At 39.4% G+C, this 27650-nt stretch overlaps 1 protein-coding gene across 1 annotated transcript in view; it reads left to right on the top strand.

Moving 5' to 3' along the window:
• The window catches only part of TET2 (tet methylcytosine dioxygenase 2), an 87619-nt gene extending 75479 nt beyond the window's left edge, over positions 1-12140 (top strand). The window contains exons 5-10 of the mRNA XM_006119316.5: positions 30-238; positions 1177-1327; positions 4101-4190; positions 5910-6047; positions 8322-8682; positions 10476-12140. Of these exons, the coding sequence (XP_006119378.3) occupies positions 30-238; positions 1177-1327; positions 4101-4190; positions 5910-6047; positions 8322-8682; positions 10476-11878 (2352 nt within the window). The 3' untranslated portion in view covers positions 11879-12140. The remainder of the gene's footprint in view (positions 1-29; positions 239-1176; positions 1328-4100; positions 4191-5909; positions 6048-8321; positions 8683-10475) is intronic.
• Positions 12141-27650: the final 15510 nt, after the last annotated feature.

Here is a 27650-nt window from a genome sequence, read left to right as displayed (position 1 = left end):
GGGGGGGGATGGTGTTGCCATGCATGCAGGTAGTTCGTAGAAGTAGCGATGAAGAAAAGCTGCTTTGCTTGGTGCGGGAACGAGCTGGCCATACTTGTGAAACCGCAGTGATAGTGATCCTTATCCTGGTATGGGAGGGGATTTCCCTGAGTCTGGCAGACAAGCTGTATTCTGAACTCACCGACACTCTAAGGAAGTACGGCACACTCACAAACCGACGGTGCGCCCTGAATGAAGAGTAAGTGAAACAAATCATATTCGCTTTTCCCTTGTATATGCAATCAAGCAACAGAAAGCTGATCTACACAAGTCGTGTATCTGATTTTCCTTTCACTGGGTTTACACTGGTTCACTATTAACTTCACTGGTGTTACTCTTGATTTAGACTGGTATACGTGACAGCCTGACAGGGATCATTACTTCATTGGGAATTGTAGTTGCCCTTGTCCAATAGAGAGCAAAATTTGACTCACAAAAGTTTAGGTTCATGGAAGTTCACAAAAAGAATTAGCTGTGTGATTTCTAAGTTGTGTGGCTATGGTTTTTCATTCTCCCCTTACCTACAAAAAAGTTAGAGACCTGAGCACAAATTCAAAGCTTCATCTAAACAGAGAAGCACTTTAAAAAAGCATAGTGGATAGCAAAATCTTGATAGTCTGTAAAAAATATTTAATGATTTTAAAATCTTTGAATCAACTATTTTACAGACAGGAAATTGTACATCTTGCTCTTTCTCCCTTTGATGGCTATACACAGGAAGAAATTCTATTCACAACAAGACTGACTTTATTACCAATATTCTGTTTTCTCTTTTTGGTAGTCTGGGCATGGATGGCTTTGTTTCAGAAGCTTAATCCTATTTTAGCTGGCAAACAGCAGTGAGTTAACTAGTTTATCCTAGAAAGTCAAAAGACCACTTATTCGACAAAGCTTTATCGTACAGAGCCAAAAGCTGAGCCAGAATAGTCAAGCACAGAATGCCAAAAAAAGAAGCAGAAATCCTGAACTGATGATGGGGAAATAAGGAGAAATGCCACACAAAAGAACTCTAGCCCCAAGTACATGAACACGTGCATTTCTGACATATATTGCCTGACTTTTCAAGCATGCAGACTTTTATCTACGCATAATTCTACATGCTGTTGATAGCACATAAATGGTTCTTTTCTTCCTTAGACGGACTTGTGCATGTCAAGGGCTAGACCCTGAGACTTGTGGTGCTTCTTTTTCCTTTGGTTGCTCCTGGAGTATGTACTACAACGGGTGCAAGTTTGCCAGAAGCAAGGTCCCAAGGAAGTTTAAGCTGCTGGGAGATGATCCAAAAGAGGTTGGTGTTACTTTTAAAGTGAGGTTCGCCTTGTTGTACAAAACGTTTCTGTGGTTCTTGAGGAGTTGAGATACAGTAGAAATGGGCAGAATCTCATGAATTCCACCCACATTGGGAAATTAAGGAGGTATCAGTCAAAATTGACTTACCCCAGTCCTTGAGTCAGCTTAATTGACTGCCTAAATGCTGGCAGCAGGTCAAAACCATGAGACATAAAACCACATGTGCAGGTTTTATGAAAGAGCAAGAAAGGGCACAGCCTGAACACTTGTGGCTACACCGGGCCTACAGACAAACTTCGCCCAGGCAGCTTCCACAAAGGCAGAATAGAGGATGTTCTAGGTTAAGGAATATAACTTTTGTAGCGTCAAGGTGGAGTAAATTGCAAGGAGCTAGTATGAGGGAGCTGCAAGATATAGTAGGAGTGAAGGAATGAAAGAACTGGGAGGACTCATTCAGTTGAATGATGCTACCTTGCCAAGAGTGTAGGAAAGTTTTCCAGAGTGGCCTGTAAAATACAGTAAGTGCGGGACCCAGAACTGTGTGCTGATCATATTAAAGTATATCATGGAGCACAGCAGCTGTGCAGGAAGCTAGGGAACAAGTTAACTTTGAAGTTCTGACTCCAGTGGATTCTAGATACCACCTAATTGTTAATGAGCTGCCTTTCTGAGGAGGGTTCTACTCTTTCATTGCCTGGCTTCTTTTCTGGCACATTTAAGAGGAAATGTGTCCCCTACAATGGGACTTATCTTATGGTCCATCCATCAGCAGACACTAAACATAGGGGACAATTTATACAAATCCCATAATACTTAGCATTTCATACACGTAGTCAGTGACTCATGTAATTAGAGAGCTGATCAAACTTTTTGGATTCTCAAAATTGTAATGAAAAAAGCAAGAATTATTATAACATTTTTCATTGATTTTTTTGGCCTTCTTTCAACCCGCTGCTCATGTGACATGTTTGTACTTTGCACTATATCTAGCAGGCATTATGTGGATTGTGGATTATGTTAGCACACTTTGTACTCTATTAATAATGTTAGCATGACTTAGATAGTTGTAACTTTTAACTCTCTTTTCCCCTCTGTAATAAAAAAGGTATGGTAGATGATACCACAACAAAGAAAGCATGATACATACTACACATGGGATCTACACAAAGACTCAAAGAAGTGACATCTTATGGGTTGTAACTTGTAGGTTGGAAAGGAAAGCAACATAATGGTTTAATAGCAACTGAAGAAAGGGACACAGCGAAAGGTTTTGATAATGTTATACTGTGATTTTGGTTTCTTGTAACCAGACCTCAAGTTGAAACTAGCAGGTGAAAAATTTTAACCAAATTAGCGCTTACCAAAACTGATGGATTTTTCACAGCTCTGCACCTGCTTTCAACATACGAACTCCTAAAAATGATTACATTTCTTTGTATAAAAACTTCTGCTCTTTCTAAACATTTGGAATGAGACCTGTATTTTTAATTTAAAAAACAGATCTGAAATTAGGATTCTGGGCATGAGAAAATAATGAAGCAACTTAAATTTATTACAGCACTTCATCTTTTTAAGAGCCTTTCATTTTGAAAGATTGCACCACTCTTAAAAATAAAAAATAAGTAGTCGTATCCCAAATTGCTCTGCATTAACCACACCCACAATTCTTGATTGCTAAAAAAACTGTCCTTTTTTTTTTTTTTCAAAGTCTGAAGTATTCCAATAATTTTAAATTGCTACATGGAGAGATAATTTCAGTGCATAAAGTGCTATGATTTCAGTATGTAAAACTCTCAAATTAGATGGATTAAATACGATATTGATTGAGCATTCAGGGGTGATTTTTACTCATGTTTTTCTCCTCAAGGTTTTTAAAACAAAGAATATATTTATTTAAAAAAATGTAGTAACTTGCCATATCATGTCTAGATTTAACCTCTGTATAGTACAGCACACCTCCCCTCCAGCCCTCTGCCCCCCCCCCCGCACTCCTGCCCCCCTACCCCACATAAGCTAAACCCTCTGCCCCCTCCTGAACCCATCACCTCTCCTGGATCCTGCACCCCAATTCTCTGCCCCAGATCACAGCCCACTCCTGCTTTAGGTCACAACCCAAACCCCTGCACCTCCTCCTGCACCCCAATCCCCTGCCCTATGTCACATCCCCTTCCTGTCCTAGGTCACAACCCAAACCCCTGTAATCCCTCCTGCATCTCAATCCCTCACCCCAGATCACAACCCCTTCCTGTCCTAGGTCACAACCCAAACCCTGCACATCCTCCTGCACCCCAGTCTCATGCCCCAGGTCATAACTGCCTCCTTTATCCATACTCCCTCCCAAACCCCACACACCCTGCTGTACCTCAGTCCCTTATCCCAATCTTCCTTCTGCACTCAGCCTCCATCCCAGACCCCACACCTCCTCCATTAATATCATGGAAGAGTGCAGCCCTTGACCACTTTCCAAAATCTTGGAGTGGCCCCCCATAAAAAAAAATATTGCCCACTCCTGTAGTTGCTTCCTCATAAGGACCATAAAAGTTCAGGTTTCTGGACATAGGTTGGGCTTATAAAAACTGCAAAGGGGATGACAGATTTATGGGATCTGTTTTCTCATCAATTGCAAGGAATTTATAATGTAAATTAGGATTTTTATGCCAGTCATGTCTATGGTATCATAGTGTCCAGCAGCTTCTACAAATGGTAGATTCCATGTAAAGTAATAGGGCGATTAGATGCTAATATAATAAAATTCTTTCCTCTGATGACAGGAAGAAAAGCTAGAGTCCAATTTGCAAAGCCTATCAACTCTAATGGCACCTACCTACAAGAAACTTGCACCAGATGCATATAACAACCAGGTAGGTCTGAAAGAGTTGGCAAAGTCACTAAAATGTTCTTTGCTATAAGTAATTGTTTACTGTTTGTGCCAATATTCCTCTTACATTAGACTAAACCCTCTCAAAGTAGAAATACTAATTTCAGTGAAACGTCTTTCAAGAGTGTCTGGCCCTGTATGACAGCTAATGGCTGCTGCTGCCTAAATATATCAATAGCATCTAGGACTCTAGAAAATGCTTTGCTCCTATGATTCATAAGGACCTTAAGGTTTCCAGATTCAGCATTATTCATTGTCAAGGCTGACACATGTCTGATTTCCTTGATTTGCTACAATCCAAATCTATCTCTGTATGTTTGGTTCCAGATAGGGCTGCCAACCCTCTTGGTTTAAGTGCAGGCTGGGTGACGGGGCAGCTCCATCCTTTCCACCTGAGGCCCCACCCCTTCCAGTAGCCTGAATCTGAGCCCCTCCCAGCCTTGTCCAGAGCAGCACGTCTACCCTCCTGCACCCAAACTCCCTCCAAGAGCCTCCTCATCCTCTGCCCCAGGCTCAGTTCAGAGCCATTCTCAGAGACTCCAAGCCCCTCAGCCCCAGCCCAATGAAAGTGAGCGAAGGTGAGGGAGAGTGAGCAACAGAGGGAGAGGGGATGGAGTGAGGCCTTGGAGAAGAGGCGGGACAGGAACGTGGCCTTGGGAAGGGGGCAAGGCAACTCTAGTTTCAGGGCAAATCTATTAGCTTTGTGCTAGCCTTGAACCAGAATCCTCACCTCACTCTAATCCAGATTTGAATTCAAACACTGTGTTTTGTTTCAGATTGCACAGGTTCACATCTTTCAAACCTGGCTTTGATTTTCAGATTCGAATGAAATAAATCTCTCAAATTAAAAATTAAAATAATCACCAAACTAGCCAGGTTCTTCCTGGTGTGGAATCCACACCTCAAATTTCACATTTTAACATCACCCCCTAAATTAACTCAAAATTGAGCCCATGTTCACCTGAAAATTTCACGAATCCTTGCGAAGCTTTTGACAAATGTGGTCCAAATTCTAACTTTCTAATAAAACATGACACCAAGAATTGTGTGTGACTTGTGGTTTCATTGTGAACATTTCACAAAATTAGTAATAAAAACATCATAGAATATATTGTGCTGATGATCAGATATTTATTTTTGAGCACTATCATGCTTGCTTTTATATCAAAGATAGTGAAAGACTGTAATTTCTTGGCACAATGACAATCTAATGGTCAAATTCTGCAATGACTTCTTCTCCATACAGCTTATCGGAAGTCAGGTTTCCAAGGAACTGCAGTCTTCCTAAGTAGTTCAATATGTCTGAGCCTGTGTTTATAACTTAACAACATGCCAGATATTCAAACTATACACTGTATTTTATCATCTGAAGAAACTGGCTAATGGCAGGAAATTGAAAACTAATATTGAAGGAGAAATATTGTCAGCTAAATGCACAAATATGATAATGGCAGAAGCATGGAGCATGAACTACGGAAGGCAAAATGGAACTGAGTAGCAAGAAAAGAAAGAGGAGCTTGTATTCCCATTTTTATTACCGTAAAGGTAATTTTCTTGGAATTGTTCATCTCTAAGAACTATACTCTGCTATTGCCAAGAAATTAGGAAGCTAACATGCTCCAAAGTGATGGGATATTCCGTAATAATTCCATGTAATGGGCTGTCCAGATAAGTTTCAGTGATACTTGACTTTTGTTTCCAGATTGAGTATGAACACAGAGCGCCAGAATGCCGTCTTGGTTTAAAAGAAGGTCGTCCATTCTCAGGGGTCACTGCCTGCCTGGATTTTTGTGCTCATGCTCACAGAGACTTGCACAATATGCAGAATGGGAGTACATTGGTAAGTCACTGCTGAATAAAGCTGCCTTCTTTCAGCACTGATTTCTCATATTTAATTCATTATCTATATTTCTATTAAGTTTGCACATAATGTGAACTGCTAAAATAAGAGACATTCAGCAGTAGCTGAAGCTAAAATGTGAAATCCCTACAGGATTTTTCATTTTAAAGGAGACTTTAGAGAAAGAGCTAAAATAGATTTGGCTGGAAAGCATCAGAGGAACTGCTTTCCACTTGAAAACGTAGTTCCACTGAAATTGCAATAGTTCATAAAATCATGTTCATTTTGCCAAAACTCCATTTAGGAGAAAAATGGAGGGAATTTACAACTTCCCATGTTGATATTTTTAGAGTGAAATATTTTGATTTTTCCTTTCAAATGACTTTTCATTTTGAAATTTTAAAATGTGTTAAATTACAAACTTTAACTTTATTTCATATCTGCTATATATTTGAGAGCGTTTGTGTGTCTCTGTCTGTCTGTCCGCTCATCTGTCTGTGAGTCTGTGTGTTCAAGAACGCCTCCTAAACGGTAAAAGCTAGGACCAACACATTTGGTATGCAGTTTCCTCTTATCATATCTTAAAGCAAGGTAAGGGTTTTATTGTACCAAGACAATGGGATGTGCCTGGAATCAATTGTTTCTCTTAAAACAGAAAGGGAGGGGGGGGTCTTCTAGAAGGGACAGTCGTGTTGTATAATGACCATGAGGGGCAGCAAGGGTCCAAAGATGGGAACTGGGGCAGCTATAACCCGCTTGAAGCAACAGAGGATGGGGTGGAAAAAGGGACAGTTCTCTACTATGTATTTGAAAGAGTTTGTCATTTTGTGTGTCAGTCTGTCCCACCATTCACCCCTCCCCCTGGTGTGCCCACTGCAGCTGCAGCAGCCATGGACAGGCGCTTCTCACCTGGCCCCAAGCTGCTGCAGTGAGAGAGGGCTGGGGTTGTCCTCTATCCCCACAGCAGCCTTAATACTGAACCCCTCATCCCCAACCCCACTCCAGAACAATGATTTAAAGAACAACAACAATTATTTCAGTTGAGTCTCGAACAATGCTGGGTAACCCTCTAATTATATTATAACTGAAATATTTTGAGCTAGAAAGATTTTTTTCCCTCAAATTTTTTTTGCAGAAAATTCAAAATTTTCATTGCAAACGAGAACACCACCACATGTCAAAACACTCTCAAACATCTTTTCTATTCTTTCGTCAGAATTCAATAAATCCGTTGCTCTTGTCCACCAAACTCCGCTGCTCTCCAGAATTTGACCCTGTAAAAAAATATATGGGCAAGACTAGCTGATTAAGAAAGTTTATGGGTTATTTCTATCTACTGCACGCTGTCAAGGACAATGTGCAACAACAAAAAATCATGACTAGCCTACAATAATTGGAAGTAACTGCATTAGTACCTGTAAGCAGGTGACCTTCTCACCGTGGTCTGAGCAGAACATCCAACTGTTTTACAAAATCTAAACTCACTCCCTTCCTGGGGCTTGACTTTCTTCAAAAGAACATTAACAAAATACACACCTCCATCTGAGTTTCCTCCCCAAGACTGGCTGATCTTATGATTTTCCTGCAGATCTTTCTATTTTGTTGCTTCTCGTTTTCTTAGACAGATTCCTCCAACACCTCTTGTATCCAGGATGGAGTTCACAAGAGGTGCCTACTGCTACATCTCTGCAGCAGTTCCTTTAATCTGTATATGGCGATGAATCATCTAATCTGGGGTTGATTTAGCAAAGGAGTCCTTCATTCCCATGCAAGGCCCTAGAGTCTGCCGTCTTGCTGGCTGTAGCAGTCCAGGGATCTTTGCATTTCAGTTCCCATCATTAGCCAAGGAATTCACTTAACTTTTGAGAACACATGGCTACCCTGCTTAGTTCCAGGTGCTATATGGAATGTGAACAAAATACACATTACATAAAGGGTTGCTTAATATTGCCAAACATGGAAAAGGTGGAGGGAAGGAGTGAGGGAAGGGGCAGGCTTGAGTGCTGAATCAAGAAGCAAAAAAGAAGTTAAGTCTTAGCAAACAACTTTACAAAATAAAAAGGGTCAGCATTCAGTGGGTATCTACATTGGATGCTCTATTTGGCATTACATCTGTTACATCAAGAGCCTTGCAACCTGATGTTATTGGCCAACTGTCTGCCCTTAAAGAGTTATCTGAACTGACAGCTTAATGTAAAATAAGCCGAAACTCCAGAGTGTGCTATTATTCTCACACTGACTTGAGATTGTTTTTCTACCATCCCTTTCGGACAGGTGTGCACACTCACCAGAGAAGACAATCGTGAAATTGGCCAGATGCCAGAAGATGAACAGCTGCATGTACTCCCATTGTACAAAGTCTCTAATGTGGATGAGTTTGGAAGTAGTGAAGGCCAGGAAGAGAAAAAGAAGAATGGCAGCATCCAAGTCCTCAGCTCCTTTAGGCGCAAAGTAAGGATGCTGGCAGAACCTGTTAAGACATGCAGGCAAAAGAAGTTAGAAGCCAAGAAAGCGGCAGCAGAAAAGCTTTCCTCCTCGGAGAATAGCTCTAGCAAAGCTGAAAAAGACAAATCTGCAGGGGCACGCCACAAACAAGCCAGCTCGGAGGCTGCAAGTCATGCAAAACAGTTAGCAGGTAAATGCAACTCTCTTCTATTAGTCAGTATACTCCAAATTTTCCCATTATCACATTGCTAGAAACTTTGAAAACAAGAAGGATTTAGTCCACTGAATTGCTGCAGGAAGAAGGCAACCTAGTGGCAGATGATGTGGGAAAAGCTAACGTACTCATTGCTTTTTTACCTCTGTTTTTACAGACAAGTTCAGCTCCCAGACTGCTACAATGGGCAGCATAGTATGGGGAAGAGATGAGCAGGTTAGGGACTATTTAAAAAAGCTGGGCATGCACAAGTCCATGGGGCCACATGCAATGCATTCAAGAGTGCTGAGAGAGTTGGCTGATGTGATTGCAGAGCCATTGTCCTATCTTTGAAATTCTGTGGCAGTTGGGGGTGGTTCTGGATGGGTAGAAGAAGGCAAATACTAAAAAAAGGGAAGAAGGAGAATCCAAGGAACTACAAACAAGTCAGCCTCACCTCAGTCCCAGAGCAGGTCCTCAAGGATTCCATTTTGAAACACTCTGAGGGGAGGAAGGTGATCAGGCACAGACAACATGGGCAAGTCATGCCTGACAAATCTAAATGCCTTCTATGATGAGATAACTGGCTCTGTGGATATGGGGAAAGCAATGGATGTGATACACCTTGACTTTAGCAAAGCTTTTGATACAATCTCCCAAAGTATTCTTGCCAGCAAGTTAAAGGATTGATTGGATAAATAAGGTGAATAGAAAGCTGGCTAAATCATCAAACTCAACAGGTCATGATCAATGGCTTGATGTCCAGTTGGCGCCTGGTATAAAGAAGAGTGCCCCAGAGGTTGGTCCTGGGGTCAGTTTTGTTCAATTTCTTCATTAATGATGTGGATGAGGGAGTGGATTGTTCCCTCAGCAAGCTTACAGATGACACTAAGCTGGGGGGAGAGGTAAATAAACTGGAGGGTAGGGATAGGGCCCAAAGTGACCTAGACAAATTGGAGGATTGGGCCAAAAGAAATCAGATGAGGTTCAACAAGATCAAGCCGAGATTCCTGCACTTAGGGCAGAAGAATCCCATGCACTGCTACAGGCTGGGGACTGATTGGCTAAGCAGCAACTTTGCAGAAAAGAACCTGGGGATCACAGTGGAGATGAAGTTGGATATGAGTCAACAGTGTGCCTTTGTTGCCAAAAAGGCTAATGGCATATTGGGCTGCACTGGAGCCAACAGCTGGAAGGAAGTATTATTCCCCTCTGTTTGGCACTGGTGAGATCACATCTGGAGTATCGCATCCAATTTTGAAGAAGTCCAGTGGAGGGCAATGAAAATGACCATTGGGCTGGGGCACACAACTTATTAGGAGAGCCTGTGGAAACTGCAGAAGAGAAGAGTAAGAGGGGCCTTCAACTACTTCTTCCAAAGAAGATAGAGCTAGACTGTTCTCAGTGGTGGCAAGTGACAGAACAAGGAAGAATGGTCACAAGTAGCAGAGGTCTAGGGTGGATAATAGGAAAAACTATTTCACTAAGAGGGTGGTGAAGCACTCAAATGGGTTACCTAAGAAGAGGTTTTTAAGGCTTAGCTTATCAAAGCCTGGGCTGGAATGATACATTTAGGGTTGGTCCTGCTTCGAGCAAGGGATTGATCTAGATGACCTCCTGAGGTCTCCCTAATTTTCTATTATTCTCTTATTCTAACTGTAAAAGGAAAATTATCTGTGGTTCTCGAAAGAGATTCTTCTCTTTATATAGGTAGAAAATGTAATGGAAATTGCTTTGGTGTTTTATCTAAAGTCAATGTAAAATTATTTTTTTTCTTTTCACATCTACAGATCTTTTACGTCTTTCAGGACCAGCCCCGCTACAACAGCAGCAACATCAACAACGTACTCGCACTAACAGCCCTCAGTCAAATCCTATAAACTCTTACACTGGTTCAAGTCCTGCAAATCTTTATATGAGGCTGCCTAATACAGCTAATGCTTATCCAAGCTCTTCATATACTTCAGATCTCTATGGAGGGTCCAACACCATGAACCTTTATACAACCTCATCACAGCCTGCAGGGTCTTATTTGAATTCTTCCAATCCTATGAACCCTTATTCAGGATCATTAAGTCAAAATAACCAATATCCACCTTACCAATGCAATGGAAACATGCCAATGGACAACTGCCCCTCCTACTTGGGTTCTTACCCTTCACAACCTCAACACTTGGACTTGTATAGGTATCAGAGCCAAGACCCTTTATCTAAATTAAGTCTGCCACCCATTCATACACTATACCAACATAGATTTGGGAATAACCAGAGTTTTGGTCCCAAGTACTTGAATTATGGAAACCAAAATATGCAGGTAGACTCTTTCAATAATTGCACCAGTAGACCAAATGTACATCATACAGGGTCTTTTTCCCCTTACTCCACCCACGAGGCTGACAGCCACTTTATGGATGTTGCCTCCAGATTAAAATCTAATTTTACTAATCCAAGTGTGAACTATACTTCCATAAATAAAAATGGTGAACCTCACCTACACCCACCTTCACATTTAGCACATGATTACCACTCAGCTTCAAATATATTCAGTGGTCCTCCTCATTCACTACATCTCCAAAATAAGGATAGTGAAATGACTTCACACATAGCTAATGGGTTGTCTAATATGCTTCCAGGTCTTAACCATGATAGGACTATTCCTCAACATGGTTTAAATAAAAGTGATAGTCTGAATCCAGAAAAAGCAGAGGATCCCGAAGATGTCTGGTCAGATAGCGAGCACAGCTTTCTGGATCCAGATATTGGAGGAGTGGCAGTTGCTCCATCTCATGGGTCAATTCTCATTGAATGCGCAAAACGTGAGCTCCATGCAACAACCCCCTTGAAAAATCCCAACAGGAACCATCCTACCAGGATATCACTTGTCTTCTATCAACACAAGAGTATGAATGAGCCAAAACATGGTCTGGCTCTGTGGGAGGCAAAGATGGCTGAGAAGGCAAGAGAAAAAGAAGAGGAGTGTGAAAAATACGGTCCTGACTACGTGCCTCAAAAATCATATGGCAAAAAATCAAAGCGGGAGCCTATTGAATCACACGAACCCTCAGAACCAACATATATGCGCTTTGTCAAGTCTCTTGCACAAAGGACTATGTCAGTCACCACAAATTCCACAGTAACTACATCTCCATATGCCTTTACACGGGTTACAGGGCCTTACAACAGATATATATAACTTCATACCTTTGTTGGTTACCTCATTTTAAAAAACAACTTGTCGATAGAATAGTCATTTAGGTTGCGGGGGGGGGGGGGCGGGGCAGGAGGGAAAGAAACAGTATTTTCATTAGACTTGTCAGTGGAAAAACCTCAGCACACCAGCAGAAAGAGGTAATTTTACCACCATGCTTATTTTCCACTGACTTGTAAGTGGTCACAGATGGCATGTAGAAACAAGACCAAAGCATCCTATGCAAAAAAAAAAAAAAAAACAAAAACCTAAAAAAAGTGTTTTACAATTTACATTCAAAAACACTGGCTCCATTATTGGAAGGGAGAATCTGCAAATGTAATTTTTCCTTACAGTTTTGCACATCTGTGACCATTTCTAATAATATCAAGTTTGCATAGTCTTGGAACAGGAGCAAAAAATTAAAATACTGTAGTATTACAACAGCAGGAATCTTAAAATACCATCTGGTGCTGAATCTATGATGTACTGAAATACTGGAATTGTGGCTTTTTAACATGCAATTTTTACCGTAATCTTAATAGTGTCTTGATTTTATTTAACAAAATAGATACATATAGAACATAATGAATAGACAGCAAAAACACTGAATTTGTTTGGATATTCTAAAACATGGTGCTATCTAAGAAAATGGTGTCTTTATTATAACCGTTGACAGGTAAAGCCTTTATAATACTTTAAAATGTTAATGGTGTATTCAAATATCCTTGAACAACTGGGGGGACCTTTTCATTCATGTTTGTATTAAATTTGCCTCTTACTAAAACATGCTTACTTTTTAACACATGGGAATTGAAGGCCTCTGGATTTTGCTCATCCAGTCAAGTCCTGGTTGAGGAACAATAATATTTAGAGATTTTTTTTTAAATAGTGTTTCAGAAGCACTTTGTCTAACTAAGCTTGGCAACTTGAACAGTGCTAAGGTACTAAGAAAGAAAGATTACTTTAATTTTAAAAAGCAAAGATTAATTTTTTTTAAATAAAAGCTTTTAAATACTTTTGGCTTTAGCCATACATCTGCTGGTGGACTACATATCCATTTTTAATAAGTAAGTTACAATAAAAATGGGGTTTACTGGATACAAGGGAATGCTTTAGTACACAAAACACATTTTATTGGTGCTCATCTCTCACAGCTATACTGTAACAGTTTTTTACAATTATTATGACAAATTCATTGCTCAAATGACTACAATTTTAAAGAGCAAATTTTATATTTACCACAGGTAATAATTAGCAGCATGTGACAGACTCTACAACTAGTTAGCTTAGGCTTCTGCTATTTCAAAAATATCTGTATGCTCTTCAGATAATTGAATGGCAGATTGCTTTTGTGTTGATAATTATGTACATTGTGGCGTATGTCATTTCTCAGTGTATGTGTCCTCTTTTCCAGGAAGATTAAGCAGACTGATGCCTACATAAAATGAATAAAGCAGGGTTAGTTCTGTGTGATTCCATTGATTAAATGGAGGGTAAAAGGCAGCTGGCTTGCTGTGGTGGTTTTAAATCATTGATTTCTATTAAAAAAAAAGATCAAATGTTGTATAGTAAATTAAATTGTAAACAAAATCTTCTTTTTGTAACACAATGCTTTAGTATTTTAGTACTGTAAAATTATATATACACACACACACACTTATATTATATATATACACACCTATATATATTTGGGTTTGAAGCTGAATTCACATGATGGTGCTACTCAGCCTGCTACAAATATATCATAATGTGAGCTAAAAAAATACATTAAAAGAATTGAGTGATGTTCCTACCTGTCATATACCTCAACACTAGTTTGGCAGTAGGATATTGAACTATTGAACTGAGAGTGAAAGTTTATAATATTGTATACCACCCTACCCCCTTAGCCTTCAAAAAAATACCTTTTTTCTCAGTACTTGATATTTTAGCAAGTATAACTTGAACTTCAACCTTTTTATTTCCTACAAATTCAGGGATATTTCAGCTCATGTTCTCCTTATGCCAACATGTTGTCACCTGTGTGTATGTAAAGCTGTTGTAGGTTAATAAATATATTATTCTTGTGGGTTTTATTTTTATTTTTTCAGGGATTTAACTCTTCTCTTTTGAATCCCTCTTCTACTTTAATTTGTATGTGTATTGACGTAACAAACTAATTTTGTAAATTTGTTAGCTCTTTTTATTGTAATGAAAGTGTTTTAAAGTTTTAGACTGTTTTGCCTATTTCAAACAAAGAAAGAAAGTAGAATGCACTGAGCTAATTAAAGGGAAAATTGTAAGGCAGAGGTTTGGCAAGTGACCGTTTGCTAGAGTGTTTCAAATCACTCTCTAAACAAGGCTTCTGGGATACTGTAATGATTAAAATAATTTTTTAAAAGGTACAGTCTGTATGAGGGCTTCCCTAAACAAGCAGACCTCCATCACTTAGATATTTGTTGTGCAATATACTGTAAGATTGATCTAAAGACATGTTGTCTAGTAGAATTACAAACTAATTCTATTCAATGAAAGGAGGCCTTTTTGGTTTTATTGGTCAAATATTTATATTATGACAATTTAAATTCTTAGTATGTGGCTTTACCCACTGTAAATACAAACTTTTTTTAAAAAAAAAGTTTGTTTTTCATTGAAACAGGAGTTTCAAGGTTTTAAAACCTTAACTGTACTTTCCTTGCATATTAGGTTAATTAAATCATTTTAACATTTAATCTCTTGATTTTTTTATTTGAATCATTTTCATCATGCCATCCATAATAGATGTTTGGTTATATACCATTCACTGTCATTTGCCAAACTGCTGGCAAACAATAGCAGGAAGCTTAGTTGGAGATTCAATTATGTATTGTAAATACCTGAACTGTAATTTTTGGTGTACAGAACCCTGCCTCAGAATGAATGAAAAAGCAGACATAAAATTGTGTGTATAGGATTATCAGGTTGACTATAGCCATACTTGAAGATGCTTCTGAGTGGTGTCAACTTTACTTGAATGAATTTTTCATCTTGATTGACGCACAGTGGTGTAAAGTTCACATATAAAGCTAGTGGTTAACTTGTGTAGGAAACTTTAGCAGTTTGACACTAAGATAATGAACTTCTCTGTGTGTTTTCCATGCTTATGTTGTACCCTTTTTTTTTTTAACTTTAGTTTCACTCATTTTCATGAAATGTTTGATAAGTCTATAAAAATCTGAGGATGGTTATAAATACTGTAAGTATTGTAATGTAATGAATGCAGGTTATTTGAAAGCTGTTTATTATTATATCATTCCTGATAACTCTGAGATGTGGGTGTTTTTAATAAAATTTATATTTATTTAATGCACTCAAAGTCTGTCTTGCAGAAACTTATATTTCATGATGAATAATTTTTACAAGCATATACAGTCAACAATAGAGTGTATACAGTTCTGGTTTCCTCAGGTTAAGGAAAAGGCCAGTAAACTGAAAAGGATTTGAAGAAGCCAATTAAAAATGATTAAACAGTAGCAGAAATTTGGAGAAACTAGAGTTAAATAGGTATTGCTTTGCTAAATGCAACATTAACTGTCAATAAATAGTTAACATTTGTAGCCACCAAAGAAAAAGGAAGATTATTTCAAGTGTGCTAACAAGAATGGTCTAATTACTCCAGATACAGTTGAGTACAAGTAAATGTAGCCTGAACCTGAGAGAAAAAAAAATCTAACGGTCTGTTTACAATCTAAAACTGATTGTTCTGGAAGGTGCAAGGGTTCATTCATTTAGAGACTTGACAAAACACAGGGGACTTCACTGACACCTGTTTAGGAGCTCGCTAAGAAAATTTTGTTAAGGGAATAATCCCTGACTGTATTGGTGTAAGAACAAAACTATAGCCATACTAAGTCAAACCAATGGTCCATCTGGCCCAGTGGTCACCAACCAGTAGATCAGGATCTACCGGTAGGCCTTGGAGCCTCTGACAGGTGATCCTGACTGGTTTGGCTGGGAGGCTATCAAGCACTGCAACTTCAGTTGCCCCTTCACCCACTGTCATGCTGCCCCCCTGGGAGCCCTCTGCTTGCTGTGCAGGGTGTGGGAAGGAGAAGAGGGGGGTGCTGATGTCAGGATGTTCCTCCTACCCCCATTTCTACACCCTGTCTCCACACTGAGAAAAAGGGGATGGAGGGAGGGTTGGCAATGAAAAAATCTGTCACTCTCACACACTGGGCGTGTCTCTGTCATTCTCACAAACACACACTGTCCTTCGCTCTCATCTCCCGACCCAACACATACGTAGGGGGTTGTTGTTACTCCTTTTACTGCTTGCAAAGTGTGTTAGTTTTGATTTTTGACTGGTCTGTGCATTTCATCATTTTCATTTCTGTCTTACACTTAAATTTAATTCTTTGAGTAGTGAGTTCTAAAATGCCTGACCTGTCGTGGCAGTGTACTTATCCCTGTGGTAATTGCTGCTCAGGGAAGTGGCTGGCATGTCCCTGAAGCTCCTGAGAAGTGCAGAGCAGGGGGTCTTCACATGCCATCCTTGCCTGCAGACACTCCTGGAACTCCCATTGATCAGTAATGGGGAACTGTGGTCAGTAGAAGCTGTGAGCATAGTGCCTGTAGATGAGGGGCAATACATGGTGCAATGGAGCCATTGCTGTACATGCTAGCTGCTTTCAGGAGTGGTGCAGGGCCAGGGCAGGAGTAAGCCTTCCTTAACCACACTGCTCCACCACCTGGAAGCCATCTCTGTTAAATGGTGCCCATCCAGAGCCTGCTTCCTGAACCCCTGTCCCAGCCCTGAACCCCTCCTGCACCAAACCTTCTGCCCCAGACATGAGTCCCTCTGCACTCAAACCCCTTCCAAGAACTTGCACCCTGAAACTCCTCCTGCACCCCAATCCCCCACCCTGGGCTAAGCTTTGAGCCCCTCTCATACTCTGAACCCCTTTGGCCAAAGACCAGAGCCTGCAACCCAACCCTCCACCCCAGCCTGGTGAAAGTGAGTGAGGTTTGGGGAGGAAGAGGGATGGAATGAGCAGGGCCTCAGAGAAGAGCTGGAGCAGGGGCAGGGCCTCAAAGGGGCAGGAAGGAAGTGGGGCAAGAGTATTTGGTTTTGAGGTAGATCTTACATCACTTACATTGAAAATGTAATCTTGTGGTTAAAAAGGTTGGAGACCACTGGTCTAGCCCTTTAGTGAGGGGCTTTGTCAAAGATGTTCTGAAAGTCTAAATTAGGGTGGGGAACCTCTGGCCCAAGAACCAGACGTGGCCCTCAGCTTGCCTAGATCTGGCCCCTGAGGCTCAGGGCCCTTCCCAGCATTGGGGAGCCTGCACTCATGCTCCAGCCCCGCTCCCCCTCCCCCTCCCATCCGCCAGCCTACCATGGGGCTGGAGCACACAAGATCTACTAGGCTGGGCCCCCCTAGGCTCTCATGTGAGAAGAGAATGTGGGCAGTGTCTTTCTCCTTGTGATTCGGGGGCCACATCAATGAGGGTTTGGGGGGGTTTTTTGCTTCCCACTTTTGTATAGGCCCTGACTAATTTTTCTGTCAGTCATCGGCCCCCGACTCAAAAAAAGGTTCCGCACCCATGGTCTAAATACACTGTATCCACTGGCTCACCCTTATCCGCCTGTTTGTTTCCTCCCTCAAATAACTCTTGGAAAGCCACAAATAGATTGGAAACCACAAGTAGTCCTATGGCACCTTGGAGACTAACAAAAATGTATATAGTATCATGAGCTTTCATGGGCAAAACCCCTTCTTCAGACGGGCTGGGAAATTACAGATTGGTAAGGCATGGTTTTCCCTTAAAAATGGTGTGTTGACTCCTCCCCAACATATCATATGTACGAGTCCTGGTGACTTAGACATATCGGTTTATTCCAAACTCTCCTACTCTGTTGACACCTCAATCTGGGACAACTCCTTAGATTGGTCATCTAAAAAGAATAGCTCAAGTGAAGAATCTCCCTCACATGCTCTATCTACAGTGAAGACTGATGCAAAAAAATTCATATGGCTTCTCTGCAACAGCCTTGTCTTCCTTGCATGCTCCTTTAGCAACTCAGTCACCCATAGGCCCCTCTGATTGGTAGGATTTCTACTTCTGAGGTACTTAACAATGTAGCCAAATGCAAGGTATGTAGGCCATATTTACAATGGAGAATTGTATTGAGGGAAGCAGACTTTTGAGGGTTGTTCACAAGGGATAATTAGCAGACCAGGCACTCCCAGCGAAAATGAGTAATGCAGTCTTTGAATTCATGAACAGGGAATCTCAAGCAGGAGTAGGAAAGTTATATTACCTCTTTATTTGGCATTGGTGAGACTGATTTTGGGATTTTGAGGCCAGTCCTGCATTAATGATAACTGTATCATTTCCATCTAGTAATGGACCAATTTGATTGTTAGGATTCTGTTTGTTCCTAACTATGTTGGCCATAGAGTTTCTTTTTATTCCTTATTAATTTTCTACAATTCCTAGCTTATAGTTTATATTAATTACTATCAATTTCCTCTTTCTTCTATTTGTTATAGATTCTCCATTGCATTCACTTCCCCTCTAAGTTAGGTTGATTTTTATTAACCAGTGCAGCCTTCTTTTACAATGTTACTTTTGGGTACCCAATAAAGGTTACTTACACAATTCTCAATGATCATTCACATTTTTCTGTTTGAGTTCTTCTTCTCCAACTTATTTGGCTCATAATTGTTTTCAGCTTTGTGAAAATGGCCCTTTTAAAGGTGTTTTTTTTTAAATTGGGTTGGACTTTATTCTGTTCACAACAATAAATGTGATCAAGTCAATCACTTTTTCAAATCTACACTAATTTTTAGTTCTGTAATCAATTTCTCTGTATCTGTCTAGATAAGGTCCAATATAGAATTCCCCCATATTGGATGCAACATTTGTTTAGGAAATCTATAATATTTAGAAATTCCAAGGATATTTTAGTCCTGCCAGGATATAGAATTCAAAAGCAATTACAGTGATTTTGCTGAAACTTCTGAGATAATATCCAGCTTGCAAATATCAGTCACAAAGAAAGTTGTGACCTATTACAAGTGGAAGACTTTATCCCAGCATTAATTTAAGAAATACAGTAGGAAATATTTTAAAAACAAAATCTTTTTGCTTCATGCACCACAGAATGGAGAAATTAGATTCTGGATTCAAATGTGTAGCTTGTAACTCAGGCCTATCTCTATATATTAAAGATATACATGCTACCTTTTATTCAGGTCTTGAACTCAAAGAGGTCATTCCAATGAGCAGAAGTGTTTAGGTGTTCACAGAACTGGGTGCCCCAGGTTTTTTCTGTGGTTATGTTATGCATATTTTTATTGCTGTGCTGAAGTTTACTTCAATTCAATGAGTACAGAGGTTAAAAGTGATAAATTTCAATTTGCCAGTGAATTAATACTCTTATTTAACTAATACAAGAACTTGGCCTAAAAATATGCATCTGACATTTCATTCCCACCCAATTACTTCTGCCTTATGCAGAACTAATCATTTTGTTCTTTGAGACATACAATAGTTGACAACTTTATCTCAGAGAGAGCGGCCTGACCATTTTATTTTTTCACAAGAGCCAACTGACAGTTTCTCCCATCACTTACCACCGGACATTTTGTTTTCCAGCTGAGCTCATGTATTTAAGCAAGTTCCTTCATTTTTGGTCTGTGATTTTTTCTCTCTCTCTTTGTTTTGTTAAAATAAATATTGTGAAAGGAATTAACTGCTTATGATAGTTCAACAAAATTAACTAAACTTTATGTTCTGCCTAATAGTGACCTACAAAGGGAAAGTGAGTTAGGATTATATAAAAAAGGCCAGAGAATGGAGAAGGTTTGCTGTTCAGTGAGTTTTTCAATATTTTTCACTGCTTTCAAATACAAAACAAACAAAATCCCCAACTGTTATGAAACATAAGCTAAGCCGTGTCTTTATTAACGACCCACCACCATCACTTTCTGCTATTCTTCAGTTAAGGAGACAGAATTTCAATTCACATGTATTGAGTTCTCCGAAGAGTGTTACAGAAAAATCAGATGTGACATTTCTGATAGTAAAAGTAATAAGCAATAACTATAAATCAAACTATATTTATAAATAAAATAAACATTTCAGACCTTATTTATGCATCATGAGAAGAACATTATGATGCAAAAGAAGTCATAAAACCCTTCATGAAGCTCTCTTCTTAAAAACATGACACCTTTCAATTTAACTAGCATTGGAATCGAACAGAATATAGACTCATAGACTTTAAGACCAGAAAGGACATCATAAACACCTAGTCTGGCCTCCTGCATATTGCTGACCACAGGACCTTTGAGTTCAACTTTTGCAACTGTGTTTTAATTTAAAATATCCTGCGTTTCTCTCTTTGAATTTCTAACAAACTCATAGTCAAAATCAATCATTGGTCTCCACTAGGATCTTGCAGTGAATTCACTATTTCAATGTGAAACACACATTTTTTTTAGTTAAAACACAGCCTCAGTTTATGTTAAAACATAAGCTCCTAAATCACTTATCCAGTATCTGACAGCTGTGGTTGGTTGGTTGGTTTTCGAGGAGGGATTCCTTTAGTTCCTACTGTTTTTAATTATTTGAATTGCATTTAAATATGGAATGGTCTGCCTCCTTAATTTTTGTACTCCAGTTGCAATTATTTGTAAAAAAAAATAACAGCACCATTATCTTTCTATATGTAAACTTTAATGCAGAACATCTCAAAGAGATTTAGCTGGTGGGGAGAGGGTGGTTTAAAGCATGAACCTGCTCTGGGAAAGGACTGTAAATGTGGTATCATAGGGTTCTCAGTTTGTCTCTCACTGATTTCTGTATTTAACTTCCTTAGTTTACAAGTGGAAATATTTTTCCTCCTAATCTTTCTTTTAATTCACCTACACTGGACTCCATAGGGCAAATGTACTCCTCAAGATACTGGTGCAACCCAAGGTGCCCCTTCAATGGCTTTATAACTGAATAACACTTTAAAGCTCTGTTTCTATACAAAAGGGAAGAGAATCCAAAGCTCTCTACTGTGTTGTCTCTTCAGTTTCGCTAGCAGGAATTAAAATATATTTTTGTTGTTGAAATCCAACAGATGTGACTGCATCCACATAAAGGGAGCAGATCCTTTGGTGAAAAGATCTCCTTCTTTTCACATTTATTTTCCAAGGTAGAAGGAACCTCAGCCTCATGTTTCAAACACCCAGATTCCCTGCAAACAGAAGTTCAAATCACAGTAGGGTTCACTCAGTCCTTTCTCCTTCCAAGTCAAAAGGATTTCATGTGGATTTTGCAGAAAAGGCCTTTAAACTATGCCCTGTCTTCTTTACATGTAATCTAAAGAAGGCACTGTTCTTTTAATCCCACTAGGTCTTGGCCAAATCACTCTCCCCACTCACGCCATTGCTATGTTGTATATTGATTGGATACTACCCTCCATATGGGAGAATGCATTTTAGTGGATATTTAGGCCACACCTATACATACTGCATTGGAAATTGATCTTCTAGCATTCATTTTAGTGGGTCTAGTAAAGGAGCTATCACTCCCTGGTCTGCAGTGATATGTGTCAATTAGCCAAGAGTAAGGGAAGTCAACAGGAACCCATCAACCTCCCACTGCAGAGACGGCACCAAGCTCTGCTTAAGGTACGTCAACTCCAGCTACATTATTTATGTAGCTAAAATTTCATACCTTAAGCTGACCTTCCAGGACTAGTATAGATATCTTACAATCTATAGCAACTGGAATATGCTAGGCTGTCATTCACCAATGACAGGTCTACTTCAGGTAAAAAAGAAATTATATTGCGATATAGGGAGCAGTTAGATGATTTAGGCACAGACTGGCAATCAGAACATTCTGGATTCTAATCCTCACTTTCACATTAATGCCACCAGTGACTTGGGGCAAGATACTTCACTTCTGTCTCAAATTCCCCGGCTCTTGTGAAAAATAAGTGGATAGGAACCATAAAGCACTCGGGCCTTGAAAAGAATGGTAAGTGTCCGGTCCTTCTGAAGCCTTAGGCCCTACATACCAACTGATAGAACCAAGGATGTAATGTTAGGACAGGCGATTGTTGCAACAATAAACCTCCACTGCTATGGTGCCTGCTTAATGGTGACAATAGAGAGGACAGAAAAATTACAATGAGATTTTAAAAGGCTTTTTATGGTGTACTATAATATAGAAATTCTCTACAGTATGAATTCTAGAAATCAAAGAAAATGAGACAAAGTTGTGTTTCTGTCAGCTGTCTACTTAAAGGACACTGAACTGCTTGCAGATTTGTCATCTTTATTTTCAGCTGATGGCGCTCATGTTGAGTTAGCAGTATCACGTACTTTTCAGTGTTCACCAACAGTGTCATGGTTGCTATGAGATCATGTTACATTCAGAACAAAGCTGAATATTTAAATGTGGTTTTGATAACAAAGAATTCACTTTAAAAATAGCCATCTTATTTAGCTCTCCTTCTGTATTGTCTGCAACTTCTTACGGTGAATGAAAAAAACATTTCCCCCACTGCTGTGCTTATTATTGCTATTTACCAAATATGGCTTTGTCACCACAACCACCTATTCCCAATTGAACTTGAAATTAAGTAAATAAATTAATCAATAAAATCAAAGGTTTAGCTAATTTCTTTATCTAGGCATCACTCACATTGATTCCTCCCCTATAGACCTCTCAGAAAATAACTGGCTAATAAACCTGTCCTCTCGCCGATGGTTAACTTCGCAGTCTCAATGCAGAAAATGTTATAGGGCTTGTGTAAGTAGAGTCTTTACCTCACCAACTGCACAGAAGCATTTTACAATAGAACATGTAGGAATCAGGCCATTTGCTATTTATGTAAATTTTAACTGATTTTTTTAACTATTAACTTTTCCTTTGTTAATATTAATGAATGTTTGGGAGAGGTCCTTAGAGTCCATCTTATGAGACAAAGATGAGACAGTCCAGCAGTTCTGTTAGGAGAATGGGTTTGGTAACAAATTAGGATGTTATAGCTTGATTGCAAAAAGAAATAGAAGGAAACAGAGTAGATGGGAGGAAACATTTTGCACTTAAACAAAGAGCTTCTAAGTACTAGCTATGGGGGGGAAGCCTTAAATTATCTTCCAGAAATAACTAAGATAAGAAAATCATGTGGTTTCCTCAGAGGAGGGCTTTTTCTAAGTATGGCTGCGATGCCGGAAGCATTTACACATGTGCTTAAGAGACTGTCCATAAATTACATGATACATTAGAGTGTGGGTCCTTCATTTTGCATGGATTTTTTTCCCAGTGTTACCAACTAGTGTTGGAAAGGGTAGGTGGAAAGCCCCAAACTTCATACACACAAGTAGTACAATTGATTTTACTGGGTCTATCCAAATACATAACGTTAAGCACATGTGTAAGTTCTTGCAGAAGAGGACTAATATATGCCTTTTGAGATAAGAGTATCAGCTGCTAATTTCCTCCCTGAAAAAGACCCCATTCTTTCAGTTACAGCTGGGATATATGATAAATGTGCTTTCTGAGTGGGACTAATTGCTTCTTTATATAAATCTCACCACACAATTTATTGGTTTTGTTTCAAAAAAAGAACATTACACTCATCTAATTTTTTACTATTAACTATTGTCTATTTGGTCACATCTGATTGCACAGCTTCAGTATGTCTGACTCGCCCCAAGTCAGAGACACTATGTCTGATATAAGGACTGTACTAATATTAGCTTCTAGTGGACAGCAAATTGACAGAGTTCCTACTCAATCAGCTAACATGGATACATTTGTTCACAATAAAAGGAACCTATGATATGTTCTCCCTTCTTCTCGTAACACTAAGAAGTGAAACTTGGCCTAAGCAGAAATTCTTGGGTGTAAAACCGGATCTTCTCAAAGTCTCCTCCTTCTGTCTTCATGCTGACTATTTCTATTGTTCTTACCCTGAGCACCTTTTCAATGGATGGGGGAAACCGACTTGAGATAAACCCCCCTGTTCACTGGGACATTGCCCCTATATGTTATAGGAAGGCTGGGCACCCAGTCTCGTAGGATTGGATTGAATACTCCGGAGAGGGAGGACAATCCATGAATACTAGTCTGAACCTGGAGATCTAGGTTCAATTCCCTGTGGTTAAAGATTTCCTGTGTGACTTGGAGCAAGCTGCCGAGGCTTGGATCCACCAAACAATGTAAACATCGTGATCCCTGATTTTAGGTATCTAGAAAAATCCCAGGAACAACAGTGCAACCCACGAAACCTGAGTTAGGGGTCTATGATCCCTGTTCAGTGAATGGGGAGAGCGAGGCACCTCGGAATGTGATTCACCTCATGTGGAGAGCTATCTATGCTGGCCAAATGGAGATGCTGACAAGAAGTCTGTTCTCAGCTCTACCTCACTCACAAAGGCAGGTGCTTAAATCTGGCTCACAGAACACTGCCACCCTCTGCTAGTGACCCACCACTAGGAACCCCTCTCCTAGAGTCAGGTGGCTTAGACACTGATGTCATAGCTTGTGAAAATGTGTTAAAAGCCTGTGTCACTCCCCACAAAATGGGAGGAGGTAGAGGGAGGGGATGATGGTATCCACATTATAACTTTTAGCATGATGGTTAGAACATATTCATATATTCATAAATGGTCTGGAAAAGGATGAACAGAGAAGTGGCAAAATTTGTGGATCATGCAAAATTACTTCCAATAGTTAAGTCCAAAGCAGAGTGCTAAGAGTTACAAAGGGATCTCACATAACTGGTTGACTGGACAACAAAATGTCAGATGAATTTCAATGTTGATAAGTACTAAATAATGGAAAACATAATCTAAACTATACATATAAAATGATAAGGTCTAGATTAGCAGTTATAACTCAAGAAAGATCTTGGAGTTATTGTGGATACTTCTTTGAAAACAAAAAAACTTACCAAATTTTAAAGACAGAAAATGTCATAATGCCACCATATAAACCCATATTATGCCCATACCTTGAAATTGTCATGGCTCTGTTCATCCCATCTAAAAGAGAATATTAGAATTTGAAAAGATACAGATAAAGGCAACAAAAATGATTAGGAGTATGGAACAACTTTCCTGAGAATAGTAAAAAAGACGGATTATTCATTTCAGAAAAAAGATGACTAATAGGGATATGACAAAGTTGTATAAAATCATGAATGATATGGAGAAAGTGTACAGAGAAGTGTTATTTATCCCTTCGCATAACACAAGAATCAGGGGTCAACAAATAAAATGAATAAACATCAGGTTTAAAATAATCATTAGGAAGTACTTCTTCACACATAGTACAGTCAGTCTGCAGAACTCATTGCCAAGGGATGTTGTGAAGTCCAAAAATATAACTGGATTTTAAAAAAGCATTAGGTCAATTAGTGATTAATAGTCAAAATGGCCATGGATGTAAAATCATGCTCTGGGTATCCCTAAACTTCTATTTGCCGATAGAAGGGTCTGGACAAATAGGGAATGATCACTCAGTAATTGCCCTGTTCTGTTCATACAGGATACAGGGCTAGATAGGCCATTGGTCTGACCCAGTATGGGTGTTCTTATGGTCTTATATTCACTTCCCTATGTCACCGAGATGACATGTTACAGATCGTTAAGTGCTCAGATAATTTGGTAATGTGGATCAATGTACTGTATGTACTTTAGCTGGAAATGGAGGAGTTTGGTTTCTGTTTCTGCTCATGCTAACTCTGGAGTAGCTCTAATCAATTTGCCAGCCCATGTGGAAAAGTATTTTTAGCATATCCCTCCTCAGCGGCCAAGCAAAACAAAAACAAAAAGAACCTCACAACACATCTCTCTTCCATCAGCAGAATAAAAAAAAAAGGCTGGTGCACAGGGTGACCACTCCTAGAACCAGACCTGTGAAAATTATATCATTTTCACATTTGCAACTTTACCCCTACGGAAAAAATCTTGCTATCTGGACATGTCTTTTTCCCAACGCCTTCAGCCCTGAGGAAGGGGTTTGCTTTTGGAGTTGCTTCCTTATTGGCATACTCTCCCCACACCCTACAAAAATTATGGTTTGCTGTCAATCAATATCTGACGGGGCAGGGGAGAAGAAAGTTCTCCAAAAAATCTTCCATTTCATCTAGCCCACCTCAAAACACGTACAGACAAAAATAGCTGCTCAGCGTGTGTGGAAAATTGTTTTACTAAATGTGGAGGGAAAAGCATCGATTCAAACTCATGGACCTGAGAAGCTGAAATTGCAGAGAGTTGCCATTAGTACTCTTGCTGCTGTGAAATCTGAAAAGTGAAATGGTTGCTCATTCGGAGGCACATAAAGGCAATGAAGGAAGCCCAAATTACTTTTCTGAATTTCTTCTCACTTCAGTTATAATTGGGCACCCCAAGGTATTCTGTTCTCAGACACAGTGATGAGCAGTCAGAACTGTCACCGCATATATAGAAGATATCACAGAAATGACGGCCTGGGCAACTTTTAAATTGATTTCTCATAATGTGATCAATAAAATATTTTAGTATGGCCAATGAAATCCTGTGCACATCACCAGGAGATAGGAAAGATGCTGTCATCTGTCTGCAAAAGAACAAATATAGATCTGCTGACCTGTTGCTAATAAAGATCTATAGCAAATTATTTCTTTCCTGATGCCTAATGATACCTCAACTAGTACTTTATTGGCCAGCTTAGAGGAAGTATTGGCTGGAAATAACTTCCAACTGGAAAAGTGCCACACAGTTCTACAAAAGCATAGATTGTTGTCCGCAACAATAAATTTTAATGCAAGAATAGTCTCCAGCTCTATGTACACACTGTCTGTCTTCATTTTTTGAAGCTAGTTGTAAAAAGTTGCTAAACAAAATATTCCGTCATGCAAAACTTTTCTGAGCCTCCTTCATGAGCTAACTGAAATGTCTCACAGAAACTGAAACACCACAAAGAAGTTCACGTAAAATTTCTTTGCCAACTCCATGGGCATTAAAGGCATCATCATTACCACATGGTGACAGAAAATACCAAAGAATACTTGAATATTTTCCCTAGATAATGAGGATGTAGTCAAGGCAAAAAGATTGTCCACTTTAATTCTTAAAGGACTTAAATGCGCATTTGTTTAATCTCAGAGTCAAAACAAGTTAATGAAAAATAAAGCTTTTTTTTCTGAAGTCTTAACACCAAATATTCAAAAGGCAGCCACCAATGTGGTTCTCTTGGAAAGAGAAACCTATGAAACTTTGTAAAAGGTCTAGAATTCCAGAGCGAGCAGGGATTATGTGCCAAAAATTATTAGTGAATTTGGAGCACCTCCACTTCTGAATGTGTAATTTTGTGATAGATTCAAAATTCTAAGGGCACTATATGTGAAAGAAAGCACAGAATCAAATGAAGTAAAAAATCATAAATCAACCAAACCGTACCATACAATCTCTATGGATAGAAACTCCATGTTTGAATAATACAGAGTGTAGCAGTAGGAATATACTGTTGAATACTTGATTATTATGAAATGCTCAGGAAGATTAGAGAGGCTACAAAAACAGAAAGTTCAATAATTATGGGTGATTTCAACTATCCCTATATTGACCTGTCACCTCAGGACATAAAAATTGTAGGCACTATTTAATTTCTTTCTTCAATCAGCTAATTCTGGAACCCATAAGAGCAGAGGCATTTCTTCAGGAACTGGTCCAATTGGTTGTAAATAGCACCCATAATGTAACTGAATTTAAACAGGCCAGAAAAGGGGGCAAGAGGTATCAAAGAAGCCCATTCACTG

The sequence above is a fragment of the Pelodiscus sinensis genome, chromosome 4 (assembly GCF_052426305.1).
Source record: "Pelodiscus sinensis isolate ZL-2025 chromosome 4, ASM5242630v1, whole genome shotgun sequence".
Taxonomy (NCBI): domain Eukaryota; kingdom Metazoa; phylum Chordata; order Testudines; family Trionychidae; genus Pelodiscus; species Pelodiscus sinensis.
The sequence above is the reverse complement of the archived record's forward strand: the minus strand, read 5'-3'. Positions and strand labels throughout refer to the sequence as shown.